This window comes from Poecilia reticulata, chromosome 12 (genome assembly GCF_904066995.2).
Source record: "Poecilia reticulata chromosome 12, P_reticulata-male-v2, whole genome shotgun sequence".
NCBI lineage: Eukaryota > Metazoa > Chordata > Actinopteri > Cyprinodontiformes > Poeciliidae > Poecilia > Poecilia reticulata.
In genome coordinates, this window is record NC_088841.1 from 29,942,836 (window position 1) to 29,970,642 (window position 27,807).

Here is a 27,807-nt window from a genome sequence, read left to right on the forward strand (position 1 = left end):
CTGACAGTGTGGACGCTTTGAAGTCCAAGTTCAGCACCAACTTTTTAAAATGTCTGCTGGGTGATTCTGGTGTTACTGGTCTTCATCCTTGTAGTTCATCTTCCTCTTTCTAACGTCTCTGTGTTGTGCTCATGTAATGCTCTGTTTTTTGGCTTTAAGGATTTTGATGTGAAACTCTTGGTGATTTCAACTGTGACCACTGCTGGATTAATATTTCCTGATTTCCTAATTGTTCCTGGTTCCTCCACAGAGTGGACCAGCAGAGCTCAGAGGCTGCCAGTGGTCTGTCTGCCCAGCAGCATCAAAAACAACTGGACTCCATATTTATGGTCTGCACATGAACAACAACTACTTTTCCATGGTTCTGTTCACAGTCGTCTCCATGCTGCACTTTGTAGACCAGAGGACTGTCAGTGTGTCCAACATCCATCTGGTGTTTGGCGCTTTGGTTCCAGTCTGATGTTTCCTTGATCTATTATTCTGTTTCAGATGCTGGAGGACAACATTGTCACTTTTATGAAGAATGAGCTGAAGAAGATCCAGAAGGTTCTGAGTCCAGATTACCCAGAATGCTCAGAGACTCAGAGAGACTATGATGAGGTGTTGGAAAGTGAGGAAGAAGAGCAGAGGAGGAGCAGCAGAGAGGCAGTGATGAAGATCATACTGAACTTCCTGAGAAGGATGAAGCAGAAGAAGCTGGCTGACCTTCTGCAGTGCAGTAAGAGGATTTCTACAAAGATTTAATTTCATGCATAAATCACACAATTATTAATGTCTGAAGAAATGCAATCTCATTTATTCAAATCATCATCAAATACAGATTTTGTCATTCCTGATTTTACTTTTTGTGTTAATTTAGAACAACATGCGGCAGTTTGTAAACATCAACTTAAATCTAGTCTGAAGAAGAAGTTCCAGTCTGTATTTGAGGGGATTGCTAAAGCAGGAAGTCCAACCCTTCTGAACCAGATCTACACAGAGCTCCACATCACAGAGGGAGGGACTGGAGAGGTCAATGATGAACATGAGGTCAGACAGATTGAAACAGCATCCAGGAAACCACACAGATCAGAAACAACAATCAGACAAGAAGACATCTTTAAAGTCCCACCTGGAAGAGATCAACCAATCAGAACAGTGATGACAAAGGGAGTGGCTGGCATTGGGAAAACAGTCTTAACACAGAAGTTCACTCTGGACTGGGCTGAAGACAAAGCCCACCAGAACATCCACTTCATATTTCCATTCACCTTCAGAGAGCTGAATGTGCTGAAAGAGAAAAAGTTCAGCTTGGTGGAACTTGTTCATCACTTCTTTACTGAAACCAAAGAAATCTGCAGCTTTGAACACTTCCAGGTTCTGTTCATCTTTGATGGCCTGGATGAGAGTCGACTTCCACTGGACTTCCACAACAAGGAGATCCTGACTGATGCTACAGAGTCCAGCTCAGTGGATGTTCTGCTGACAAACCTCATCAGGGGGAAACTGCTTCCCTCTGCTCTCCTCTGGATAACCACACGACCTGCAGCAGCCAATCAGATCCCTCCTCAGTGTGTTGGCATGGTGACAGAGGTCAGAGGGTTCACTGACCCACAGAAGGAGGAGTACTTCAGGAAGAGATTCAGAGATGAGCAGCAGGCCAGCAGGATCATCTCCCACATGAAGACGACATCACGAAGCCTCCACATCATGTGCCACATCCCAGTCTTCTGCTGGATCACTGCTACAGTTCTGGAGGATGTGTTGGAAACCAGAGAAGTAGGAGAGCTACCCAGAACCCTGACTGAAATGTACATCCACTTCCTGGTGGTTCAGACCAAAGTGAAGAAGGCCAAGTATGACGGAGGAGCTGAAACAGATGCACCCTGGAGTCCAGAGAGCAGGAAGATGATTGAGTCTCTGGGAAAACTGGCTTTTGATCAGCTGCAGAAAGGAAACCTTATCTTCTATGAATCAGACCTGACAGAGTGTGGCATCGATATCAGAGCAGCCTCGGTGTACTCAGGAGTGTTCACACAGATCTTTAGAGAGGAGAGAGGGCTGTACCAGAACAAGGTGTTCTGCTTCATCCATCTGAGTGTTCAGGAGTTTTTGGCTGCTCTTCATGTTCATCTGACCTTCAACAACTCTGGGATCAACCTGTTGGAAGAAACACAAACATCTGAGAAGTCTTCATTATTTAATAAACCTAAATTAAATGATCTCCATAAGAGAGTTGTTGACCAGGCCTTACAGAGTCCAAATGGACACCTGGACTTATTCCTCCGTTTCCTCCTGGGACTTTCAATGCAGAACAATAAGAGACTCCTACAAGGTCTGCTGACACAGACAGGAAGTAGCTCACAGACAAATCATAAAACAGTTCAGTACATCAAGAAGATCATCAGTGAGAATGTATCTGCAGAGAAAAGCATCAATCTGTTCCACTGTCTGAATGAACTGAATGATCGTTCTCTAGTGGAGGAGATCCAACAGTCTCTTCGTTCAGGAAGTCTCTCCACAGATAAACTGTCTCCTGCTCAGTGGTCAGCTCTGATCTTTATCTTAGTGTCATCAGGAAAAGATCTGGATGTGTTTGACCTGAAAAAATTCTCTGCTTCAGAGGAGGTTCTTCTGAGGCTGCTGTCAGTGGTTAACTCCTCCAACAAAGCTCTGTAAGGACACAGATTGGTACTGTATTTATTTTTGACAGAGTGAAATATACTAATGTTGAGGTAAACATTGAATCATGTCATCTACATTTATTTTCTGGTACATTGTCTCCCTCATGTTGACCACTAGCAAAGGATGAATGAAATAGAGACCGACTTCTTGCGGTGGCTGGCCATAATTTTACATATCGAACACAGGACGACAAGTGGGATTTTTGACCCTGTATTCTGACGCAAACGCAGCTAGTCAGCAACAGATATCTACAGCAATCGTAAGTTTTCATTTTCACGCCCGGGAGTCGAAATCTGTCTATTGCGGAATCCTTGGAGGGGGGGAGTGGCGGTGCGGGGGACCGGACGGGCGAGAGGTGTTAACGACTCTACTTAGCATATGCAAAGGCGCTTCAGCAGACTCACGTGGATTCTCAGTAATTGGTTGAAAAACAATGACATCAGAGTTCATCATTGACATGTGATTGGTTGGTTTATGTGTGCCCATTGGACTTTGCACTTATGTTTTTATAAATAAACCCCGCCCCAATCATTAATATATTTAATGATGTATTTTAAAAAATCTATATAAAAAATAAATGCTGTATTAAAATATATTTATTTGATATGCAACTTGTTCATATATGAGAAACATAAAAGAGACAGAAGCTTTTTTTTCTTTATTTCATTTTATTTTTTTTACTGTTTGCACACAAAATAAGACATAAATGCTTGTCTGGATCATCTGGCCGTGTTTTTTTGTCCAAACATGAACATTATGCTGCGTTCAGGACAGGCCCAACATCTCTCCTGTAGCATAGACCTGATGTCTCTTCCCGTCTTGTAGTCCTGATGTCACTGAGCTCCTGGTTGGAGGAACTTGGGGTCCATCCTGACACCACCTCATAGCTGCCATTCTCCCAGAATGCCAGTACTCTCTGCCTTCCTCCATCAGCTGTTAATACAGAACAATCATTATGAGCTACAGGCAACTTTTAGACATTATGAAACTACAGTGAAATTGTTTGGCAACTGCCAGGTTAGTACATTATATAGACATTAAAACAAACAAAAAAACATATCAATACATTCTTACAAAAAATAAAAACTTTAATGAAAAAGAGAAAACACTTGGAAACAATTGGAAGAAAAAAGAATTAAAAGCAGTTGGTAATAAATAGTAAAACATAGTTCAACAAACTCTGAGGCAGATAATTTGCTTTGATGGATTTTAATAAATCACAGTACTTTAATCATTCAAGGAATTGTGACATCTCTAGATTAGTAATAAATCTTACCTGCTTCTTTCTTTAGCTACATCTGGATGACTGGCAGTAGGTCCTGGATGCAGCTGGAAAACATTTTTGTGCATTGTCAATACATAGCATAATTACATTATGTACATAAACAATATTGAAGCATAAATGATCAACATTCTAAAATAGTAGATATTCACACACAGTTGCATCTCTGTCCTCATCACGGACATCAGAATGTTCCTGAATAGTCTGATTGACACAAATGTGACTCCCATTCTGAGGAGTCTGTGGAAATAAATTTAAAATTTAAAAAATATTGTAGCAAATATATCACTTTCTCAAAAATACAGAAGTAAATATGTTAAAATTATTCTCAACCAACCATTATACAGTTGGGAATCAACGCAGTGATTATACATACCGGCTTCATGACTTCGTCCTCATTTCTGTCCTCTGTCCGCCATTTTGTAGATCTCTACTGCTTTTCACACTCTGCCTTGCTGTACTGCGTTACAACAAAATAAATAAATAACGGGAAGATCAGTTTTCCTTACAATATGTGAGTGTTCACTATTCACTAAATGTGAAATCATAACTTACTGAATTTCTCTTCATCCTGGTGGACTCCGTAAGAGCTCCTCGGCACCGTGGTCTGAGGTCTGGCTGGTACGGCTTGGCCATTTTTCAGGTCTGAAAAAATCAAAGAATGTGTAAGTATTTTTAAGAGTTCAAAACATCACATGTAATAGAGATTACAATACAAAATCTCACCCTACACTTGTTTCGGCATTAAGAAAACGACAGTCGGTGTCATCTGTTGTTTTCCGCCGGAACATTGCTTAATATCAAAACGATACTGAAAATGTAACTCCGTGAAATAGGACATTTTCCACCATTTCACACAACGCACGGGTATTTTTGTTCATGTTGGGTGTAGGCAGTTAGCACTCGTTACCACCAGTGCAATCTTCCTCTAGGGTTTAATGGCGGCTGCTTGACCGACTATGAAAGCGCATTACTGCCACCAACTGGACTGGAGTGTTAAATGAAAGCTGACCAAAAAAAATACATTCTAAAAGTTATTTTTTCAAAAGTTACGTGACAGCATATTTTATTTTTTATTATAATTAATTGCTAAAATGTTTTTAGATGTATATATGTTTATTTACTCAATTCTACTTTGAGCTGTCTCCTTTTTAGTTTATACAGAATATGATTCATAATCCTTGAGTTATATTTAGGGCTTAACTAACAAAACTTTAAAAAAAACAATACAAATGTTATACTCGATCAGAAGGAATCACATACTTTCAACCATTTTGCTCTTCAATTTAAACTTCAGAGTTAAGCCACTGAATACTGACAAATCATCTGTAGTTTCTTAAGTCCTGTATTGTGATGTGGAATGACCACTACTACTCCAATATAGCATGAGTCTGGGTCTTTAAAGCAATCAGTGAACATTAACATTAGTTTGAATATTTTTCACAAAATTCTTTATGTACAATCTACCACTCTGGAACATCCATCCATTTTCTGACACCCTTGTCCCTCAGTGGGGTCGGGAGGGTTGCTGGTGCCTATCTCCAGCTAGCGTGCTGGGCGAGGTCACTCTGGACAGGTTGCCAGTCTGTCGCAGGGCTACAAGGAGACACACACTCACACCTACGGGCAATTTGGAGAGGCCAATTAACCTGACAGTCATGTTTTTGGACTGTGGGAGGAAACCAGAGTACCCGGAGAAAATCCACGCATGCACAGGGAGAACATGCAAACTCCATGCAGAAAGACCGGGGCTGGGAATTGAACCCAGAACCTTCTTGCTGCAAGGCAACAGCTCTACCAACTGCGCCACTGTGCAGCCCCACTCTGGAACATGGTTTTTATTATTATTTTTGATTAAGTTGTGCAATTCCTCCCATCACAAGATAAATCTTCAGATAGGAGGAATGTCAAAGTAAGATCACGTTTCACAAAAATCTATTGTATGTAATCATGCATATTCTTCTTTTAAATCATCAATTCAACCAAAACTATGTTTTTCAGTGCTCCTAACACACATGTAATATATATTTTAATGGATAAGATAGTTTTAATATTCTTTCTCCAAACATACTTCTTTATGGTGAACAGAAGATAAAAAGGGTTAGCTACAAAATGAATAAGAGTCAAAAGGCAGAGTCAAAAATCAACAGTTGATTTGCATTTGCATGGCACTCAGCAACTTCATTTAAATACGAAAACCTCTGTTAGGCACAGGCGGAGGGGGTTATAGGGGAGCACGGACACACAGCGTTTGACCATTTTTGGCAGTGTTCGACAATGACAAAAACCTCTTGCCGAAAGCCCTCAATCTCCATGCGCACAGCAGAACAAGGTGTCAATAGCTGTCGAAAATCCCATTTTTTGTCCTGTGGAAGGAACAAAACTACTGCTTTTTGAGTTACAATAGACACTGCCTTCATGTACATTGTGAAATTTTATAGTTGTCTTGCCAGTAGTTAATTCCTTTAAGGCCCAACTATGGGATGAACCATGTGTAATAGGACAGTTCCTTTAATCTGTCCTAGAAGAACATTGATGACTGAAAATTGAAACATATATTTTGAATTGTTTAACAGATTTTCCTTCCTCTCTCCTCAGACTGAGTGGCTGTAACCTCTCAGAGAGAAGCTGTAAAGCTCTGTCCTCAGTTCTCAGCTCCCAGTCCTCCACTCTCAGAGAACTGGACCTGAGTAACAACAACCTGCAGGATTCAGGAGTGAAGCTTCTCTCTGCTGGACTGGAGAGTCAAAACTGCAACCTGGAAACTCTCAGGTACAAAGTTCTCAGTCCTGATTAAATCAGGTTTCTGTCCAATACCTCCCATCAGTGATGATGTAAATGTTATTTCAGTAGTGGATTGAATAGTAGATTCCTTCAATCTTTCCAAGAAAATTGTTTACTTGTAAGGAATTTATTTTATATTTAACATTTTTCTTCCTGTCTCCTCAGACTGAGTTACTGTAACCTCTCAGGGAGAAGCTGTAAAGCTCTGTCCTCAGTTCTCAGCTCCCAGTCCTCCAGTCTCAGAGAACTGGACCTGAGTAACAACAACATGCAGGATTCAGGAGTGAAGCTTCTCTCTGCTGGACTGAGGAGTCCAAACTGCAACCTGGAAACTCTCAGGTAAAATGTTCTCAATGCTGGTGAAACCAGCTTGCTGTTGATTGGCTGCTGCCCGAGATGATACAAATGTTATTTCAATTGTGGATTGAATAGTATATTTGATCTGTCTTTCCAAAAATAACATCATTTATTGGTAAAGAAAACAAATTTTGATGAATACTTGAACAGATTTTTCTCCTTGTCTCATCAGTCTGAGTGGCTGTAACCTCTCAGAGAGAAGCTGTGAAGCTCTGTCCTCAGTTCTCAGCTCCCAGTCATCCAGTCTCAGAAAACTGGATCTGAGTAACAACAACCTGCAGGATTCAGGAGTGAAGCTTCTCTCTGCTGGACTGGAGAGTCCAAACTGCAACCTGGAAACTCTCAGGTACAATGTTCCCTCTCCTAGTGAATCTAGAGTCCTGTCCATTATGTTACGCTCTGCCAATCCAAATTTGTTACACTAATAAAGGTGTTTTCCATTAAGTTTATCCATTCGTAGTTCATGCACCACTTTAGGTGGACAAACCCACATAAAACCCTGCAATTGTTCACTGAAAACTTATGATGCACTTGATTCACTGCAAAAAATATTTAATTTAATCCCAAGATCACAGTCCAAACACAATCATGTCTCAGAGATTTAAGATTAACAGTGATGTGGATAGTCTATTTTGCACTGGGAGTCTGTGGTCGGATCTGTCATGATTTGAGGAGTGGGTGGTGAGGTAGGACGCAGGCAGACGCAGGACGATGATGATGATGATTTAATGACAAAAATCCACAGAACAGAACAACGAGCAGCAAAGACGTACACACGACGAGGATCCGATCAGACACAAAGAAAACAGGTGGGGACTAAATACACTGGGAGGGTAATCATAGAAACGAGACACAGCTGGGAACAATCAGGACGGCACAGAGACTCAGGGGAACACAGGACACAGAACCTCAAAAATAACTACACAGAAAACAGATCGTCACAAGCACAAACCTGGTCACACACACATGAAATTGACACTTGGCCACAACTCTGCCATCTTCCTTTTTACAAAAGCTTATGACATATGGAAGGTGCAGCACAGTGTGTTGCTATCTATTACAATTACATGCTAGCAGAGATAAGTAAATGTTATTTCAGTATAAGATTAGAACAGTGGTTCTTAAACTGGGTTCGATCGAACCCCAGGGGTTCGGTGAGTCGGTCTCAGGGGTTCGGCGGAGCCTCTGCCGCAGAGGTAAAGACACACTTGTGTAAAGTCGTGATGACGCCCAGCTTTGCCATCACTTGCAGCAGAGAATCACGTTACATTGTTTAGCCAATCAGAGCTGCGGAGGAGCACTGATTGAAGGAGCTCCACTCTCAGGGTGGATTTGAACTTGTGTCTTTAATTACTTCAGCAAAGCTCACAGTTTTTTACCAAATTCTGTAGCTTTCGGTGTACTTCTAAATCTGCTCCTGAGCAGTGGCGCAATTACACATTATTCAGGTGGATGCGAAAACATAGATCGGCGCCCCCCCTCCCCCAACCGAGGGAAGGAACGTCAGGGTGAAGGAGCGACGCTCACTCAGCCCCCCCCCGAGACGACGATACGTCAAGGGTAAAACTCGCTACATTTACCTCGTTATGTGCGCGAGGTGAAGGAGCGTAAGGCACGCATTAGTGTACGGGAATAAACTCGCTACATTTACCTCGTTATGTGCGTGAGGTGAAGGAGCATAAGGCGCGCAAAAGTGTATGGGAATAAACTCGCTACATTTACCTCGTTATGTGCGTGAGGTGAAGGAGCGTAAGGTGCGCAAAAGTGTACGGGAATAAACTCGCTACATTTACCTCGTTATGTGCGTGAGGTGAAGGAGCGTAAGGCGCGCAAAAGTGTATGGGAATAAACTCGCTACATTTACCTCGTTATGTGCGTGAGGTGAAGGAGCGTAAGGTGCGCAAAAGTGTACGGGAATAAACTCGCTACATTTACCTCGTTATGTGCGTGAGGTGAAGGAGTGTAAGGCGCGCTGAAGTGTATGGGAGAACATCATCGGCGCGCTGCCCCCTCCAGACTGGGTTTTGGCGCCCCCTCTGGTACTGCGCCCCTATGCGTTGCATACCCACTTTTTGCGCCACTGCTCCTGAGTCACAACTTTTCGGGCCTGCTACAGCCTCTAGTGGCGTGGGGTGGTAACACAACTAATATAATTACATTACTAAATCAGAATACCGCAAAGTCTTTATTATTTATTATTATTTTTTCATTCTCTTAAGAATGAAAAATTAAATGATCTAAACAAGACCTTAAGGTGGTTCCAGTTTCTCTCGATGGCCAACCTGTTGAAACTGTGGCAAATTTTAAATACCTTGGGTCGTTCCTGGACAGTCAGCTCAACTTTGCTGAAAACACTGACTATATGTTGAAGAACTGATCTCAGAGACTCTACCTTTTAAGAAAACTTAGTGTGATCTTGGGGTGACCTAACTAGACTCTAGTTGGGTCACCCCTATGTCTTGAATTTTCGGGGAAAAAAATCATATTTTATTTATCAGTACAGAAGGGTTCAGTCAATGCACATATGAAACTGGTGGGTTCGGTACCTAAAAAAAGGTTAAGAACCACTGGATTAGAACAATAATAATAGTCTTACCATGATGTGGCTAACCAGGCTAAGTCTTAACAACACATGAATGTGGCTGGTTTTTCTTTACTCCAGGCTGGAAGAATCAAGAAGAGAGATAAAGGTAGGAATCTAGCTTTGATTGATAATGTAACTCTGAGAACATGACAGATGCCTGCATCCTAGGTGCACAAATGAGTATTATATTAGATTCTTCCTCCCAGCAGTTGCTACATTCTATATGTGAAAAATGTTAATTTTTATTAGCTACAGAATTAAATAGTTTTATTACTATATAATTTTATTAACAGATTAAGCACCACATTCTTGAGTTTTTTCCCCTCTAGTGAAAATGACCAGTTCAGACCTTGGGCTGTACCTCAATGTTCTCATCATGTGATGCATTGTGTGTCGGCAGCTTATCAGGCTGTTTGGTCTCAGAGGACGGCTGTGCTTCTCTGGCCTCAGCTCTGACCTTTAACCCCGCCCATCTGAAAGAGTTGGACCTGAGCTACAATCATCCAAGAAACTCAGGAATGAAGCTGCTGTTGGCTGGACTGAAGGATCCACACTGGAGACTGGAAGCTCTCAGGTATGGAGGAACCTAAACATTTTCTTTGTTTCATCATTGTGACACAAAAATGCCCCGTCATCCATTTACTGAGCTGTTGCAGAAACAATTCAAAGAGAAAGTCCAGTGTTGAGGTGTCTACATATTTTATGTGGCTACATTAACATAATTTCTCTCGCATTATTTCTCTCGTTTCTTCTTTACTCCTTAGCTGTTAATTCTGGTGAACAGCCAGTAGGTGGCGCTAGAGTCAGAAGGAGGCAGCCTGGAGAAAAGGCTGTTCCTCCTTGATCTGTTTCCCAGCAGTCAGAGTGTAGAAGTTGAGAGCTGGAGAAGTTTCCTCCTGTTGCTGCAGCAGCAGAGATGTTCTGCTTCATGGACTGAATCAGGTTGGAAAGAGGAGAGATCTTTACTGATGGAACATTTAAACTCTTTCTGGAAACTAATGAGTCAGAAAAACTATGGATGTTTTTACCATCCAGACCTTTAGAATCAGTTCAGGTCAATAATTCAGTTGTTTTTGTGGAAGATGAACATATTTGATGTGAAATGATGAAATTCTTCATTTCTATCTGATGTTCCAGCAGATCAGTAGAAAATGGAGCTGCAGCTCTCAGATATTTCAGTCATCATGTTTTCTACCAATGAATCCACTGATTAAAGTAGGAATCTCATATCCATGTTCTCCTCCAGAGGTTCCCAAGGTTTGTTCCTGGAAGCTGCTGCTGGTTCCTCCAATCCAGGCTCCGCCCCCTTTAGAGGAAATCTGTCCAATATTTCTTTGACCCTGGAATCAGTTTGAAGGCAGGCCAGCTCCTCATCAGAGCTGAGATCTTCTCTGTCCTCCATTCCTGTCTGCTCTCAACAAAGAGTGGACAGACAACCCTTATCTGTGTTCTTACAACAAATGGACCTCAGGGTTTCCCCCAGAAAACTTGCTCAGACTGGTGGTCAGGGTGCTGAGGCGGTCCACTGCGTTTTTGTATTAAAGGATGTTAAGTAGATAGGAAATTTAAAAATATTACGGGGTAATTATAGGGTACGGGAAAACAGCATCAGTGAAACACTATTTAAACTCACAATTAGTCTTAAAAACAACAAATCAAAAAACACAATTAAAACGAATTTAAATTATTTGCACTTCTGTTTAATTCAAATTAAGTCAGCAGCTCCATCAGGAGCCCCATAAATGCTAATATTTTAACACAGACCACAGATACATAAATGTAACATTTATTTATTGAGATGATCAATGCTACAAAATTTTATTTAATGGTTTCAGCATACATAAAGTAAATTTTTAAATTGCTTAATATTTAAATATAAGATTTTAAGGAGCTGGCAAGCTTACTTTGTAAAAGTTGAAAGAACAATATTCATAGCAAGATTGTTTTGTTACCGTAGCTAAAATCTAATGCTGAGTTTAATCTTTGAGTTTAAGCTCTGTTTGTTAACAAATACAAATTAGTAAAATGCGATTATAACTTATTGCTTTTTAGATTGACCAGTAAAACTACTCCCCCTCTCCCAGATTTCACTGAATCTAACACAGAAACTGTTAGAGGTGCTGATGTTTTTAGCAACAAAAGGGGCCCCTAAGTCAAATTCTGCTCAAGGCCTCATGCAGCCTTGGACTGGCCCTGCATGACGAGTTAAACCCGCTGCACTGCGCAGAGATGTGCAACAAATGGGAGATTTAATTGAATGGTGCTAATGTGGCTTTAGTAGTTCTTTAATTTTGTGTATGTAGAGTTTTTAACAAGGGGACACAGAAACTATTTTGGTTGGTTGAGTTTATAGGACGACTATAAAGATCTCTACACGGCAGCGCACAATAATTCTGTCTGACTAAGTGGACAAAGCATTTGATATGGTTTGATGCTTCATGTAACCGGAAAAATAATACTAAAAATTATAATATAAATCAGCGTGATGAACTGTGAGGAGAGCGCAAAAGCTCCTCACCAGGCTGAATAATCATGAGTGATTAGCGCTGGTTCGTTAACCCCTAACACAACGCCCAACCGATATACTTTTATCAGCGCAGAAAGAGCCAGGCGATGGGCAACGTGTTGAGATGGAAAAGTCACACAAAATTCTGTTTACAAATATAAATCATTCTCACAGCTCACTCAAAGTGCACCTCTGAATGCACGACTACAAATTATTCCTGCACGTAGAGCTGCACAACCAGAGCTAACACAGTGGGTTTTAAACTTCTACCTTGATTTAAAAAAAAAAAAAACTCTGAAAAAGAATCATAATTCCTCACAGGGGGTTGATGTAAATATCCATACAGGTCAGCCTGTTTCCAGTTTGAGTAAAAGGAGGCACACTCGATCTGTGCTGGGGTTAACTTTAGACATCCAGCTGCTGCAGTGCGCGAGGTAACGCACAGAAGCGCCAGCGGTGTGATTGGTCCGGCTTATGCATAAACTATAAACCTATCTTCTATAAACATATCGTTTAGAAATAAATCTGCTCGGCCAGTGAGACGCTCAGAGCAACAAAGACGCTTGCAATCCGATTAAAAAAAAACCAGAGATTTTATTTCATTTAATTTTTATATTTCCCTAAAAACATAAACAAGAACGACTTGGCCTGGTGGTGGTGCTAGTAAAGCATGGCGGGCCATCAGGCCTTTAATACACTGGGGAAACCCTGGACGTATACAAATTTTGGACTATTCCTGTCTCAGTGGAGGACAATGTGTATCTGAGAGACATGTAATGTCCATGTTTGCTGCTGAAAAAGACTGATGGTCTGACCCCCTCCTCCTTTCAGGGTGGAGCCTGCTGGAGGCCGATTCTTGACACCAGGTCTGAGGAAGTGTAAGTGTGTTTTTTATCTGATTCATGACAACAAAGCAGCTCACATTCAACCATCTTCAAACTGCCACATCACTCATTCAGGATCATCATCAAAGATCAATAAATAATCAATAACTGCAACTGGATTGTGTTTGTTCTCCCCATCAGATTCCTGTCAACTCACCATCGACACAAACACAGTGAGCAGAAAACTCAAACTGTCTGAAGGCAACAGGAAAGTGACATTTGAAGGGGAGCTTCAGTCATACCCTGATCATCCACACAGATTTGATATTTGCCAACTGCTGTGTAGAACTGGTATAACTGGTCGCTGTTACTGGGAGGTCGAGTGGAGAGGAGAAGTTGATATATCTTTGAGTTACAGAAAAATCAGGAGGAGAAGAGACTGTTTGTTTGGATGGAATGATTATTCCTGGAGTCTGAACTGCTCTAATACTGAAGGTTACTCTGTCAGGCATAATAACAAACGTACTCGTCTCTCCTCCTCCTCCTCTGTCTCTAACAGAGTATCAGTGTATGTGGACTGTCCTGCTGGCCTTCTGTCCTTCTACAGAGTCTCCTCTGACTCACTGATCCACCTCCACACCTTCAACACCACATTCACTGAACCTCTCTATCCAGGATTCTGGCTCAATTATCGTTCCTCAGTGTTTCTCTGCTGAGTTGAGTCTGAACAGGGGTGGGCAATCCTTCTCCTTGAGGGTCAGTGTACTGCAACTCTTGGATGTCTCCCTGGTCCAACACATTTCAATAAGACACCTGAATCACCTCCAAAGTGCAGTCAAGATCTATTGAGTCCTGCTATTGATCTTATTATTTGACTTAGGTGTGTTGAAGTAGAGATGTATCTAAATGTTTCAGGACACTGATCCTCGAGCCCTGCAGTTGCCTATCCCTGGTCTATAGAGTCTAAAGCAGTGGTCCCCAAACTATGGCCGCGGGCCGGATCTGGCCCCCTGAACAATATATTTAGATTTTTTTCATATACCGTATTTTCCAGACTATAAGCCACTACTTATTTCCTACACTTTGAACCAAGAGGCTTACAGTCCAGTGCGGCTTATATGTGGATTTTTCTTCAACCACCAGGGGGCTCTTTAACAGGAAGTGAATCATTGGAAGTCAAAATTGGAAATAAAAGAAGGATGCGCCCATTAAAACAGAATTAGGTTTTAATAGGGAATTGAAATTTGAGAATGTTGATCAGTTAAATAGCATTGACAGGAAAAAGAAGATTTTTCGGTTTTTTAAATTATACTGGGATCGTTATGAGAATTTGAGGTATAGATATTAGGATCCAATAGATGGCAGTAGTGCAACAATAATGGATGCAAGCTGCTGTTGAAATCTGAAGAAAAAGCAGAGGAAGAAGAAGTGCCCATTTTCATTTAGCACATGCTAGTAGCAGACACGAAAGATCAGCATTTTTACTGTTACAGTTACTGTTCGGAAACTACAGTAATCAGTTCAGTTAAATCTAAACTTGGCACCATTTTCCTTTTCAACCGTAATAAATAATATTCAATTGACCTGTTATGACTCAAATTTTGGGTGTCCACCCCCCTCTGCTGCTGCTGCATCATTGTGGAAAACCTGGAGCGGCAGAGATATCTGTGGTTTATAGTCCGGTGCAGCTTATGGTCCGGTGCAGTGTATGTTTACTGGTTTAAAAAAAAAATATTTGGGGTTGCGACGTATAGTGTGATGCGGCTTACAATCTGGAAAATTCGCTATTTATTTTGTAACTAGTGTTATTTCCTGGATTTTTCCTGTGAAGAACCCAGAGAGGGTTATTTGTGCTTCTGGAAATCAAAAATTTTTTACATTTAGGCACTCCTGCAAACGTCACACTTTTTCTGTTACAAACGGACTCCAGCCTCCCACCAGAGAAAGGAAAACGTATGTGGCCCTCACAGGAAAAAGTTTGAGGACCCCTGGTCTAAAGAGTCTCCTTTTGTCAAAGAAACTCTGTGTTAAACAGATCGTTCAGTCTCTACTTGTCTGTCTCTTTCACTCAGAAACATGTTTCTTGGTGAAACTCTTCTAATTGAGTCATTGTAAATTTATTCATCTTCCAGTCCTTTAAAGATGAAAGATGGGATTATTCCATAATCTGCATTGTAGACCTTTTCATTTTACACAGTAATTTTTCCATTTACCTATTTTCCTTTTCATTTATCCTTTTCCAAGTTTTCATTTATCTGTTTTTCATTTTCCCATTTTCATTATTTTTCATTGATCCCTCTTTCATTTATCTATTTTCATTGATCTATTTTTATTTAATTTATCCCCTTTTCAATTATCCATTTTTCATTTCTCTCTTATCAATCTTTCCCTTTTTCATTTATCCTTTTTCCATTTTCATCAATTCTTTTTGATTTATTCTTTTTTAATTTTCCTTTTTTTTCATTTATATTTTCCCCAAAACTGGGAAAAAAGGTAAATAATTAAATGCTAATGGGAGGGGAAGCGTCATTAAGCTACAACTTCTGCAATTGGTTGGTTAACATCACACCGTACTTTGCTTCAAACCCACTGGCTCATCAGTGAGCTGAAGCTCAGCAACTTTATTAGAAAATAGTGTTATGAAACAGACTAAAAGGTTTAACATGACGAGGACCCGGCAAAAGACAACATGTGGGTTCAAATACACAAGGAGGGTAATCAGGGAACAAGACACACCTGGGAACAATCAGGACAGGACGGCACAGAGACTCACAGGGAACAGCACCAAATAAACAGAAAGACCTCAAATAAATACAGATCACCACATAGGGAGGGTAAAGAATGCAGAATGGATAAAAACTAAACTCGCACTACAATCTTTGCCTCTCTTGGTTACATCACTGAAGTGTGCAAAGTGTAGAGATCTGTCTTTTTCTGTGTTATTTTGAGGTTTTCTGTGTCTTGTTTTCCACTGAGTCTCTGTGCTGTCCTGACTGTTCCCCGCTGTGTGTCGTTTCTTTGATTACCCTCCCAGTGTATTTAGTCCCACCTGTTGTCTTTGTCTGTTGTTGGATTCTGGTCGTGTGATGTTGTCAGTTTGTTTCCCTGTTTCCTCTGTGGAATATTCATTAAATCTAAATCATCATCACTTCAACCTGGGTCTCCCTGCGTCCTTCCTCACCGCCACACGATAAATTATTTGGAGCTAAATTGGTCTCATAATTCACAAATGCACAGACTAAGATTCACAAATGCACAAGACAAGATCAACAAATGCACAGGACAAGATCCACAAATGCAAAAGATTTGCAAATGCACAGGACAAGATTCCCCTACAGCTCCTCCCGAGGTTCCGCCTTCTGCCGGCCCACCAGAGTCTCCACGACTCTGCTTCCTGCGGCGGCAGCCCCCAGACCCGTCTTCTGGAATCCACCTGCTGTGCCATGGCCGGCCCCCAGAGTCTCCATGGCAGGTCCTGCCCTGGCCATGTGTGCTTTTTCTTTTTGCTGGGGCTGAGTTTTTTGTTTTTGTTCCCTGTGGAACAAAAACAAAACAATATACATATATATATATATATATACACACACATATATATGTATTTGAATTAGGGGTGTAGCAATACAATAATCTCATGATACAATATACGATATTCTGATCACAATACGATATCAATATTTGGGAAACTATATATTTCAATATGATTTAATGTATTTTTATGATTTTCTGAAATATTTTAGAAGGACAGAGTGATTTTAGTAACATTTTGTATTCCATAGACTGGAATTGAATTAACTGAAAACTGATTAAAAGCACCAACTACACAATGCAATGAGAAAATTAGTTTCTGTCATTTAATTCATGTGGATTTGACATAAAACTCAAAGTTTCGAAGTGATCCAGGAGCTGAGTGGGGAGATTTTCAGTCTCTGTAGACACTCAATATGCAAATGTTTTCTTTTGGACATTCTGTTTCTGCATTTTTGAGTAAAAAAGTCTTTTGGACCATAGGGAAAAGGTTTTCCACCTTGGCTCCCGGAGTTAGCCTTGGCTGTAAGCTGTTTACGTCTAGCTGCTGGGGGAGTGGCTCCGCCTCAGCGCCACCGTTCTCCTGCTTGGATCTCTGAGAAGCTGCCTCTCAGACTGCCAGGATCTCATCGTACTTTCAGTCTCTGATACTTTTTGTCAGATGATAATAAGAATGATCGATCAACCATCTTTATCATGGAAATCCTCACTGCGCCGCGGATTCCGGCTGCTCAAAACACAGCGCCGCTGCATGCTGCTTACCCGCTTCGGATGTTATCAACTCATGTGCTGCGTGTTCATCTTCTTCTTCTTCTTCTTTTCTATTATGGCGGATTGCAAGCAACTTTAAGGTGCATACCGCCACCTACTGTACATGAGTGTGTAGCAACATTTCTCTACATCTTTTAAATTCTATTTATTAATCTTGTATTTTTAAGAAAAGTAAACAATGCTTTCCTTAGTCTATAAATATCCTTTATGTTTCCTTCATTTCCTAATATTCCTTTAAGACTCAATTCTTGACCTGTCCTTCTAACCATTCTTTTCAAATGTTCCCTTTCAGATTCATATATTCTACAGTTCATTAATACATGTTCTACATTTTCTTTCTCACCACATCCTTCACATTTATCATTATTTTTCTTCCCTATTAAATATAAGGTGTCATTTAAATAGGTATGACCTACTCTTAATCTGGTCATAATTATTTCTTCCCTTCTGTTTCTCTCGTTAATATTTGTAATTAGTACTGACTTTTGGACTTTATACAATCTTCTCCCTTTCTTTTCTTCATTCCACCTTTTTTGCCATTCTTCTATTTCTTTATTTTTAATACATGATTTCCCTTCCCCTTTCCCAAAAGGAATTCTAATTGTTATTGCCATCTCTAAGGCCCTTTTTGCTAATTTGTCTGCTTTTTCATTTCCTTTAACCCCTTCATGAGCTGGTACCCAGCAAAACCAGACATCAATACCACCTCTATATAATCTAAATAACTATGTATTGTTTCTAATACTAAATCTTTCCTATTATTTCCTTCTCCCTGGATGCTTTCTAATACTGCTTTAGAATCTGAACATATCACCACCCTGTCTGGTCGAACCTCCTCTACCCACTGCAAGCTTAATATAACTGCCATCATTTCTGCAGTGAAAACAGAAAGGTGATCTGATAGTCTTTTGGAGATGTAAGTTTCAAACTCTGGTATATTTATTCCTATTCCCACACATCCTTTGAGATTTTTAGAGCCATCTGAATAAATTTTGAGGTAGTTATAATATGTTTCCCTTAAATATATATCAGTCTTTACACCTATTTCATTTAAATTCCAGTTACTTTTCATTTTAAGAATTGTCATGTCTACATTAATCTCAGGAAATAGCCATGGAGGAATAACACTAATTGGATTAATTTGAGCTATTTCCTTATCCTCTAATCCATATTTTTTGGTCAGTTTACTTATCATCCATCCGAATCCATTACTCTGGAACTTTGCATATTCCCAACAGTTTTTTACTATATTTGATGTTATGTTCTCTTCTTCATTACTTTTAATTTCATCCAATATACTAAGGCTAATTTTATTCTTCTCATTTCTAGCGGAGTCTCTCCAGTCTCTATTAGAAGAGCATTAATAGGTGTCGTTTTTACCATTCCTGTACATATACGTAAAGCCCTACTTTGTAGTCTGTCTATCTTTTGCAGTGTTGTTTTAGCTGCTGCTCTATATATGAAACTGCCATAATCAATTATTGATCTCATAAGAGCCCTATATATGTTTAATAATGACTCTCTGTCTGCACCCCAGTTATTTCCAGCCACAGCCTTAAGTAAATTTATGACCTTCTTACATTTAGTTTCTAACTTTTCTATATGTGTTTTCCATGTATAAGACTTATCTAACCATAATCCTAAATATTTAAAGTCTTTAACTCTTTCTATAGGTTGTCCATATAATGTTAGTGTTCCTGTATCTATATTTCTTTTATTTGTAATAACCATAAAACAGGACTTACTTGCTGATAATTTAAAACTCCATTCATATGACCATTTTTCCACTTTCTTAATTGCTTTTTTAATTTTTTCCACTACGTATTTTACATTTTTTCCCCTCATCCATATGGCCCCATCATCTGCATACAATGCAGAATTTATACATTTATCAGTGTCAGAAAAAATGTCATTAATAATTATATAAAATAATATTGGGCTAATTGCACTTCCTTGAGGAATCCCATTCTCCACATTAAACTCTTTTGAATAATCATTTCCGATCTTAACTTTTATTTTTCTATCCAGCAGAAAATCTGCTACCCAATTAAACATCTTTCCACCAATTCCCATCTGCTTGATTTTATAAGTCATCCTTCTTTCCACAGTGAATCATATGCTTTTTCTATATCAAAAAATACTATAATCATTACCTCCTTCATTTTTAAAGCTTTCTCTATGTCATTACATACTCTGGTTAGGGCATCCATTGTTGATCTTCCTGTTCTAAAGCCACACTGGTATCTATTTATTAGTTTCTTATGTTCAACAATATATCCTAATCTACTAACTATTATTTTCTCCATCCATTTACTTAAATGAGAAGTTAAAGCTATTGGTCTATAGTTATTTGGACTAGTAGGATCTTTCCCTGGTTTATTAAATGGAAGTATTATTGCCCTTTTCCAGCTATTTGGTATTAAACCTTCATTCCATATTCTATTAAATAATTGTAATATTAATTTCAATGTTACTTCTGGTATCTGTTGAAACATAGCATAACATAATTGATCCTCCCCTGGAGCTGAATATCCTGTCCCTTTCAGTACCGTTTTCATTTCCTTCATGGTTATATTCATGTCTAGTGTTGACATGCATTTCTGACATTTTTCTAATATATTTTTATAATTTCCTAATTTTTGTATTTTCTGCTGTCCATGAATGTCTGTAAGATGTTCTCCACTGTGAACTGCAGCAAAAGTCTCCCCTAATAGTTCTGCTTTATCTTTATTTAGAACTAATATTTCCTGTCCTCGGACTAATGCTGGTATTTTAACTTCATTTCTTTTCCCCGTCATTTTCCTAAACATTGACCAAACATTCTGTAATTTTATTTCTGAACCTATTGAGGAACAATATTCTCTCCATGTTTTCTTTTTAGCCCTTTAATAATTTTCCGAGCTATTGCTCTTTTCTTTTTATATTCAATAAGGTTTTCGATTGTTAAATTTTTCTGTAATATTTTAAATGCTTTGTTACGTTCTTTAATTGCTGTACTGCATTCATCATTCCACCAGGGAATTACTTTTTTCGTTCCTTTGATTTTGATTTTTAGTATGCTATAATTTGCAGCATTTAAAATGTGTTATGTTATCTGTTTTGTACATTCCTCAATGTTACTATTTAATGTAACCATATGGCTGGTTTTTTCACAATTAATTTTGAATTTTGCCAATTGGCTTTTTTAAAGCACCATCTTGTTAATATGTAATCTTGTTGCCTATTTATACTGTCATTAATTATTGTACTCACTGGAAAATGATCACTGCCTAGTGTAGTCTCACTGTGAATATCCCATTCACATGAACTAACAAGACAGTCAGTTATTAATGTAACATCTAGACATGACATTGTATTTTTGTGTATATTTACTCTTGTACCTTTTCCATTATTTAGACAGACTAATGACCTTTCATCCATCATTTCTTCAACTATGATACCATTATGATCTGTTTTCTTGCTACCCCATAGCCTATTGTGTGCGTTAAAATCACCACACCATAGTTCTCTTCTATTTATATTTCCTGCAACTTCTGTAAATATTTCACTATCAAGACTTTTTACAAGGGTTATAATAATTTATAATTGTAATATTTCCATATTTTCTTAGTTTAAATATTTCTATATTAACACATTCTAAATCTTTATTTATTATGTTTCTCTTATAAGCTATTCCATCCTTAATTAAAGTGGCACATCCACCTCCACTACCATTACTTCTATCCTGTCTTTCTACGTTATATCCTGGAATTTTAAATTCTAGATTAGGTTTCAGCCATGTTTCTTGTATACATATTATGTCTGGAATTATTTCTAAATCATAAATAAATTTTTTAAGTTCTTGTCCATTGGCAATTAAACTTCTAGCATTCCATTGAAGAATATGAATAATTATTATGAGAGTCTATTCCTGAGTATTCTCTGTCATTTCTGTGGCACTTAAAATGGTATGAATCTGATCTGCTTGGATTTCTTTCATATCTAGAAATCTTCCTGCCGCTGTTACAATTGCTTTTATTTATCACTTTTCTTCTTCATTTGAACTGTAACATTAATAATGTGGCACATAAATGCGACAAAGTTTTCTTTTTTCACCACCATTGAATTTTCATCCACTTTACATTTATGTGAGCATGTTTTTGTATAATTGTTGTTGGAGCTGAGCTTTGTCTTTGCTCATTCTGCCCTCGATTTGAACTCCAAATTGTGTTTCTTTGACCCGTTTCTCCTGACCTAATTTCTCTTGAGTCATCTTTCCTTACTCTTTTTAAGGCTTCGGCATACGAGACTCTTTCTGTTATTTTAATTCTTTGAGCTTCTCTAGCTTCCTTTTGTATTTTGCATCCACCATATGCTGCACTATGTTCTCCTCCACAGTTACAGCATTTGATTTAGCTTCTTTTTCACATTTTCCATATTCATGTGGACCTCCACATCTTGCACACCTGGGTTTTCCTTTACAGTCTTTTGCAATGTGTCCCATTCTTTGACAAGCAAAGCATCTGAGGGGTTTTGGGATGTATTCTCTGACTCTGTAATTCAAATATCCTAGTTGAATATTTTCTGGCATGATATTTTCAAATTGCAGAATTACTGCCATTGTATCTTTAAGTTCTCCATCTCTTTTACCTTTAATCCTGGTGGCATCTGTTATTTTTCCTCCTTTAATTCTTTTTTCAACTCCTCCATTGATATTTCTGTTGGAACTCCTGATATAACTCCCCTCAGCCTTGCTAGGGACCCTGGAATATGTGCTTTGATTCTTTCCCCCATCAAGTTTTCCATTCTGATTATCTTTTGTTGTTGAGTTTCACTGCTAGCATAGATTAGCACTCTTTGTTACTCATGATTCTAGCCGTTTTAATTTTTCCTATCTTTCTCTATTGCTCTAGTCAGCTTCATTGGGTGGATAAATCCTCCTTCTTGCTTAAATTCCACTATTACCTTAAATTCCACTTCTCTATTATGCGTGTTCATTCTTCAGGTAATCCTTTATATACAGAACAGAAACTATTAAGCTAATGTGGTGGGATGGTGTTCCACCCTCCCCAGCTCTGTGAGCTGTGTGAAGCTGACACCCCACCCACGTCAAAAAATCCAGCAAATAGTCTGAATGGTTAGTGCTCCGTTTGTGCAGGTTTGTGCCGTTAAAATTTTCGTTTGTGCAGTTTTGGTTTCTGAGATATTAAACATTATTTTTTAGGTCATCTAGAGTTCACCATCCCCCCATATCTCTCCAAAACAAACCAAAGTGGGCTAGTTCGTTAGTGCTCCGTTTGTGCAGGTTTGTGCCGTTAAAATTTTCGTTTGTGCAGTTTTGGTTTCTGAGATATTAAAAGTTATAATTTTGGCCGATGACGTCACCGTCACCCTATCATGTTCCAAATCAAACCTAAGTGTGGGCTACTTTTAATTCTTCAGATTTTCAGCTGTTGTACAATGTGTACATTTTGTTTTGAACTTCAATAAAGACTTAGAACAAGAAAAAATGTCTCATTTCAAGAAATGTTTTAAGATAGCAATGTTTTTCACGAACGTAGCGTTCTCTCCACAATAATTGAATCCTGCTAATAAAGGACAGGGAGGGCAGGAGGAGGCTCACTACAGTGTGGGTGGAGCCAATCCCAGTTGTGTGAGAACTATGTCAAAGTTCGCAAACATGTCTATACAGACAGAGTGGCTATATGGCCGTTTTCTAGAATGGCCTTTTTTGAGTTGCAGAGAACTGCGAAAAGAGACTCTCTGTCTACTCCTGGTTGTCGAGGCATCTAGTTAAAAAATAAAAGGCTTTGATTAGCATTGCTTAAAATAACTATTGCCTACATGATTTCAAAGAAGCCACAAATTGTATTCTAGCAGTGTCTGCACACTTAAAATAGTCTTGAATTTAAAATATATATATATATATATATATATATATATATATATATATAATTCAATAATGCATCGTTACTTGAAAATGTAAGTACCTGTTAAATTTTTATTTTCCTTTGGAATACATTTTTAAATTGAATTCAGAAGATGTGCCCTTTGTGCATATGCTTAAGTGTTAATGATTCAATATAAATGTAAAGGCTGCAAGATGATGCCTCGCTATGTTTCAGAAGGTTTGAAATATCCACTGAATACAAGTTGTGAATTCAAATAAATGCATATATAAGCTAGCCCTGCATACATCCTCTCTGCTTTTATGGGATGGATTGCATTGAGTCAATATTTTATGTGAAAGCTGAGCATTAATTTACTTACCTTGTTCAAAAATCAAAATCGGGGTTGAAAAAATTCCAAAAATGACTTATTCAAAACGATTTGAGACCGCTAGAATATTAACGAGAGGTTGAAATTACACTTGCTCTGCCGCCAAAACAAGATCGGGGGTGGTGAGGGGAGGGGAGGGGGCTCACCACAGTGTGGGTGGAGCCAATCCCAGTTGTGTGAGAACTATGTCAAAGTTCGCAAAACATGTGGAGCTTTTCAAAATCCTTGAAGCCCATACACATTTAATGTAAGAAATTGGATGAAATGAAAGTCGTTGCATTGAAAATATATTTACTAAATATTAAGTACATTACTTGGATGAACTTTGAAATAATGACACATTTCCGTTTTACTCTGCAAAAACTTTGCTCAAGCAACTAGCAAATTGGCCGTTATAGGCTCATGTAATTTTTTACTCCGAAATCAAAGCACAGTTGAACAGGTCATACACATTACGTTAGGGTCAGGCTGCATGTCCTTTATTAGCAGGATTCAATTATTGTGGAGAGAACGCTACGTTCGTGAAAAAACATTGCTATCTTAAAACATTTCTTGAAATGAGACATTTTTTCTTGTTCTAAGTCTTTATTGAAGTTCAAAACAAAATGTACACATTGTACAACAGCTGAAAATCTGAAGAATTAAAAGTAGCCCACACTTAGGTTTGATTTGGAACATGACGTCATCGGCCAAAATTATAACTTTTAATATCTCAGAAACCAAAACTGCACAAACGAAAATTTTAACGGCACAAACCTGCACAAACGGAGCACTAACGAATTAGCCCACTTTGGTTTGTTTTGGAGCGATATGGGGGGATGGTGACGTCATCGGCCAAAATTATAACTTTTAATATCTCAAAGACGAAAGCTGCACAAACGAAAATTTTAACGGCACAAACCTGCACAAACGGAGCACTAACCATTCAGACTATTTGCTGGATTTTTTGACGTGGGTGGGGTGTCAGCTTCACACAGCTCTGCTTTACCTGCTATCTGATCGCTCCGTTTTTTTTTTTACTGCAGTGAGCCTCAATGTAGCCAAACTCCGTCAAGTATGGCGTTGTTTTTATGCCATATTAGATTCTTTGTGTTGATGCATTTTGACGTGCTTCAATTTCCGCCGCAACACGCAATCTTCCCCATTCACTCAGTGCGTCTTAGTTCCACATCGCTTAGGATTTGTTGCTGCGCGCTTGCGCAGTGTGAAGGAAAGAGGAGACCAGCTGCACAGGCAGGCTGTGACATGAGATGCAGGTGATCGGTTTGTGTGATCGGCAACAAGAGACCGTGATCGGCGATCACCAATCATACACTTTTTCACGGAAATCGGCCGATTATGATCGGTGGTCGATCGATCGGCACACCTCTAGTATCCTGGTATCCCTGGACCTTTGTAGAGGTTCAGGGGTAAATCACAACTCACATATGGGGGCATTAGATCTTGATCGGTCGTCACAGTTTCGAGTCCCAACCTGTTGACTTTTGCCACATGTCTTTCCCCTCTTTCATTACATACTGTCCTGTTTAACCACTCTCCATTTACAGTTTTTGGGCACAGTAAAACCTTTTTAAAAAGTTATTCAAAAGAAATACAATGAAGCATTCAAACCAGATAATTTCTGAACACAGTCATTATTTTTTGAAGTTTTGGAAACTTGTCTGAAGCTCAACTGAAATGTCTTAAATCCATTTAAAAGCTGAAGAACACACTGCAGTTTTAAACTCCTGTAAGGGGTGGAACACAGTTAATGTGTTAACTTAGGTACGGGAGCAAGGCCACGCCCAAACCACACCTCTAATTTTCCAGGCAAATTTATACTCTGCTTATCCACTCATCTCGGTTTGTTATGTTTTGCCAATCCCACCGTCTCTTACCCTTTATCTCTTTCATTTTATTCTCCTTCATTCATAGCCATGGTTTGCTTCTTTGTGCTGCAGGTTTCATCTGGGCGGTCCTATGTGGGCTCGGGAAAATAAGAAGATCCACTTCCCGAAGACCAAACCTCCACGCAGAGTCTTCACCTCCCAGGCCCTCCATCATTCTCCCCAGATGAACAAATAAAGGTCATTCATCCCCTCAGCACTTATCCTTTTATTTCTACATCCTTACATCCTTTCATCACTCGTCTCTACATCCCTTCATCCCTCATCCCTAGATCCTTACATCCCTTTATCCCTCATCCCTAGATCCTTACATCCCTTTATCCTCATCCCTAGATCCTTACATCCCTTTATCCCTCATCCCTAGATCCTTACATCCCTTTATCCCTCATCCAAGTCCAGTGGGCGACTGTGGCTCTGTGGGTAGAGTAGTTGTCTTGTGATCGGAAGGTTGTAGGTTTGATTCCAGCTTCCTCCTGCCATGTGTCGATGTGCCCTTGGGCAAGACACTTGACTCAACCCCAAATTGCCTACCGAGCTGTGTATCAGTGTATAAATGTGTTTGTGAGTGCAAATGGGTGAATGTGACTCTAGTGTAAAGTACTTTGAGTGGACAAAATGATTGGATAAAGCACTATATAAGTTCATTTACCATCCTTTTATCCCTCACCCCTTCATCCCTTCATCAATAAATCTTAAAACGTATATCTTTGTGCCGTGGTCCTTGCTAGTGAATTGATTATTGCTAAAGCTGAGAAGAGCTGAGGCGCTTCATCTCCAGAACTGAGGAAGACTATCACATATGGAATAAAGAAAAAATCTGTTTTTTTACATGTGAAATTAGATACAATCAATATGAATGAGAAGGACTGAATAGTCCATTTATCTCATTCAGATGGAATAGAGAAGCAATGAGAGAGTTTGACAAGAGAAAAATGTTTAATGATGGTGACTAAACAATCAGACCCAAAGCAAACATATCAGTTAAACTTAGTGTAGCTCCATCAAGGAAACCTCCAACAACATATTTTCTTTCCACCTTCACTGCTTTGGTTCTGGAGAACTTCCAACACAAATCACTTCATATAATCATAGACATGTGGGAAAAATAGATTTTGTTCCATCCTGGGATGAAAACATTTCAGACTGACTCAGTTTACACAATTACAGCATTTAGAAACAGCTCATCTCTTTGATGGTCGACGTCCAGAAGTTTGAAAATCAATAGGAAAGCTATTTGACCAGTCACTCTTAAAAGACGCATAGCCGGGTTCTGGTTCTGGTTTGAGTCTCTGATCAACCTGACAGAAAAAGTCATACTAAAATCTTAAGTGGAGTTTTGCTTAAAGATTTTTTTATGTGACTGATTGTAAAATAAAGAGCTGTGAGACACAACAGAAGATCATCAACTTGATGTTCTAAATGATTAAAATCAGAACCGGTCCAATCCTCCAACATGTTCCTGATCATTGATCCTCTTGAATGTCCAGTTGTGTTTAAATAGCAGAAAGGTCTGTTTTTGAGAAGTCAAGTCCCCTCTGCCCCAGACTCTCTGCACATACCTTGTTTGACTAGAATAGTCCTTAGTCTGTACTTTCAACTTTCAAGGTCAACATTTTACATGTAGTGGTCTTGTTAGAAAGTACAATATTAATGTTGAGCTCTGGCATAGAGAACAACCAGGGGTACTTTCCACTCTGTCCACCCAAGGAGGATCTGGTGGAGTTTCATTCAGAACCAGATGGTCCGTTAGAGACACTGAAACCCACTGCTGATCCTCGTGAGGTATTATTTAGTTTAATTAGAAATTAGGGATGCTCCAATCAGGTTTTCCTGATTCCAATTCCTATCACCCATTAGGGCTGATCACTGCTGATAGGCTGTTAATTTTTTGCTTTGGGTATAAATACTACTATGTGATTTGACAAAATGGAAAAATTATTTGGTAATAAATTCACCTAATTTAGACATAGCCACTTGAGGTGTGCCGATCGATCGGTCACCGATCATAATCGCTTAGGATTTACTGCTGCATGCTTCCACAGTGTGAAGGAAAGAGAAGATATGCAGGCAGGTTGTGAAGTGAGATACAGGTGATCGGTTTTGGTGATCAGCAATAAGAGACTAATCAGTGATCACCAATCACACAATTTTTCAGGAAATCAGCTGATGATGATTGATGGCCGATTGATTGGCACACCTCTAGTAGAAATAGTTGATATTCTATTGGATGATATTTGAACATCAGAGATTAAACTTAAATTTAATTAATTCAGAGAAACTTTTTTTCATTCAGCATTCATCTGTAAGGGAATTAAATTCAGATTTAATGACCGATCCAATGTCAACCCAAAATTGAAATTCACTTG

General features: G+C 39.1%; 1 protein-coding gene across 2 annotated transcripts in view; it reads left to right on the top strand.

The window, feature by feature from the left end:
- Positions 1–254: 254 nt before the first annotated feature.
- The window catches only part of LOC145553987 (protein NLRC3-like), a 35,200-nt gene continuing 7,647 nt past the window's right edge, over positions 255–27,807 (top strand). The window contains exons 1-8 of one of the 2 annotated variants that reach the window (XM_081613204.1): positions 255–329; positions 490–718; positions 860–2,654; positions 6,545–6,718; positions 6,896–7,069; positions 7,260–7,433; positions 10,072–10,245; positions 13,009–13,055. In XM_081613204.1, coding sequence (XP_081469330.1) covers positions 327–329; positions 490–718; positions 860–2,654; positions 6,545–6,718; positions 6,896–7,069; positions 7,260–7,433; positions 10,072–10,245; positions 13,009–13,055 — 2,770 coding nt within the window. In that variant the 5' untranslated portion in view covers positions 255–326. Of the gene's footprint in view, positions 330–489; positions 719–859; positions 2,655–6,544; positions 6,719–6,895; positions 7,070–7,259; positions 7,434–10,071; positions 10,246–13,008; positions 13,056–13,202; positions 13,718–27,807 lie in introns of those variants that run through there. The other variant, XM_081613205.1, reaches the window with a different exon arrangement.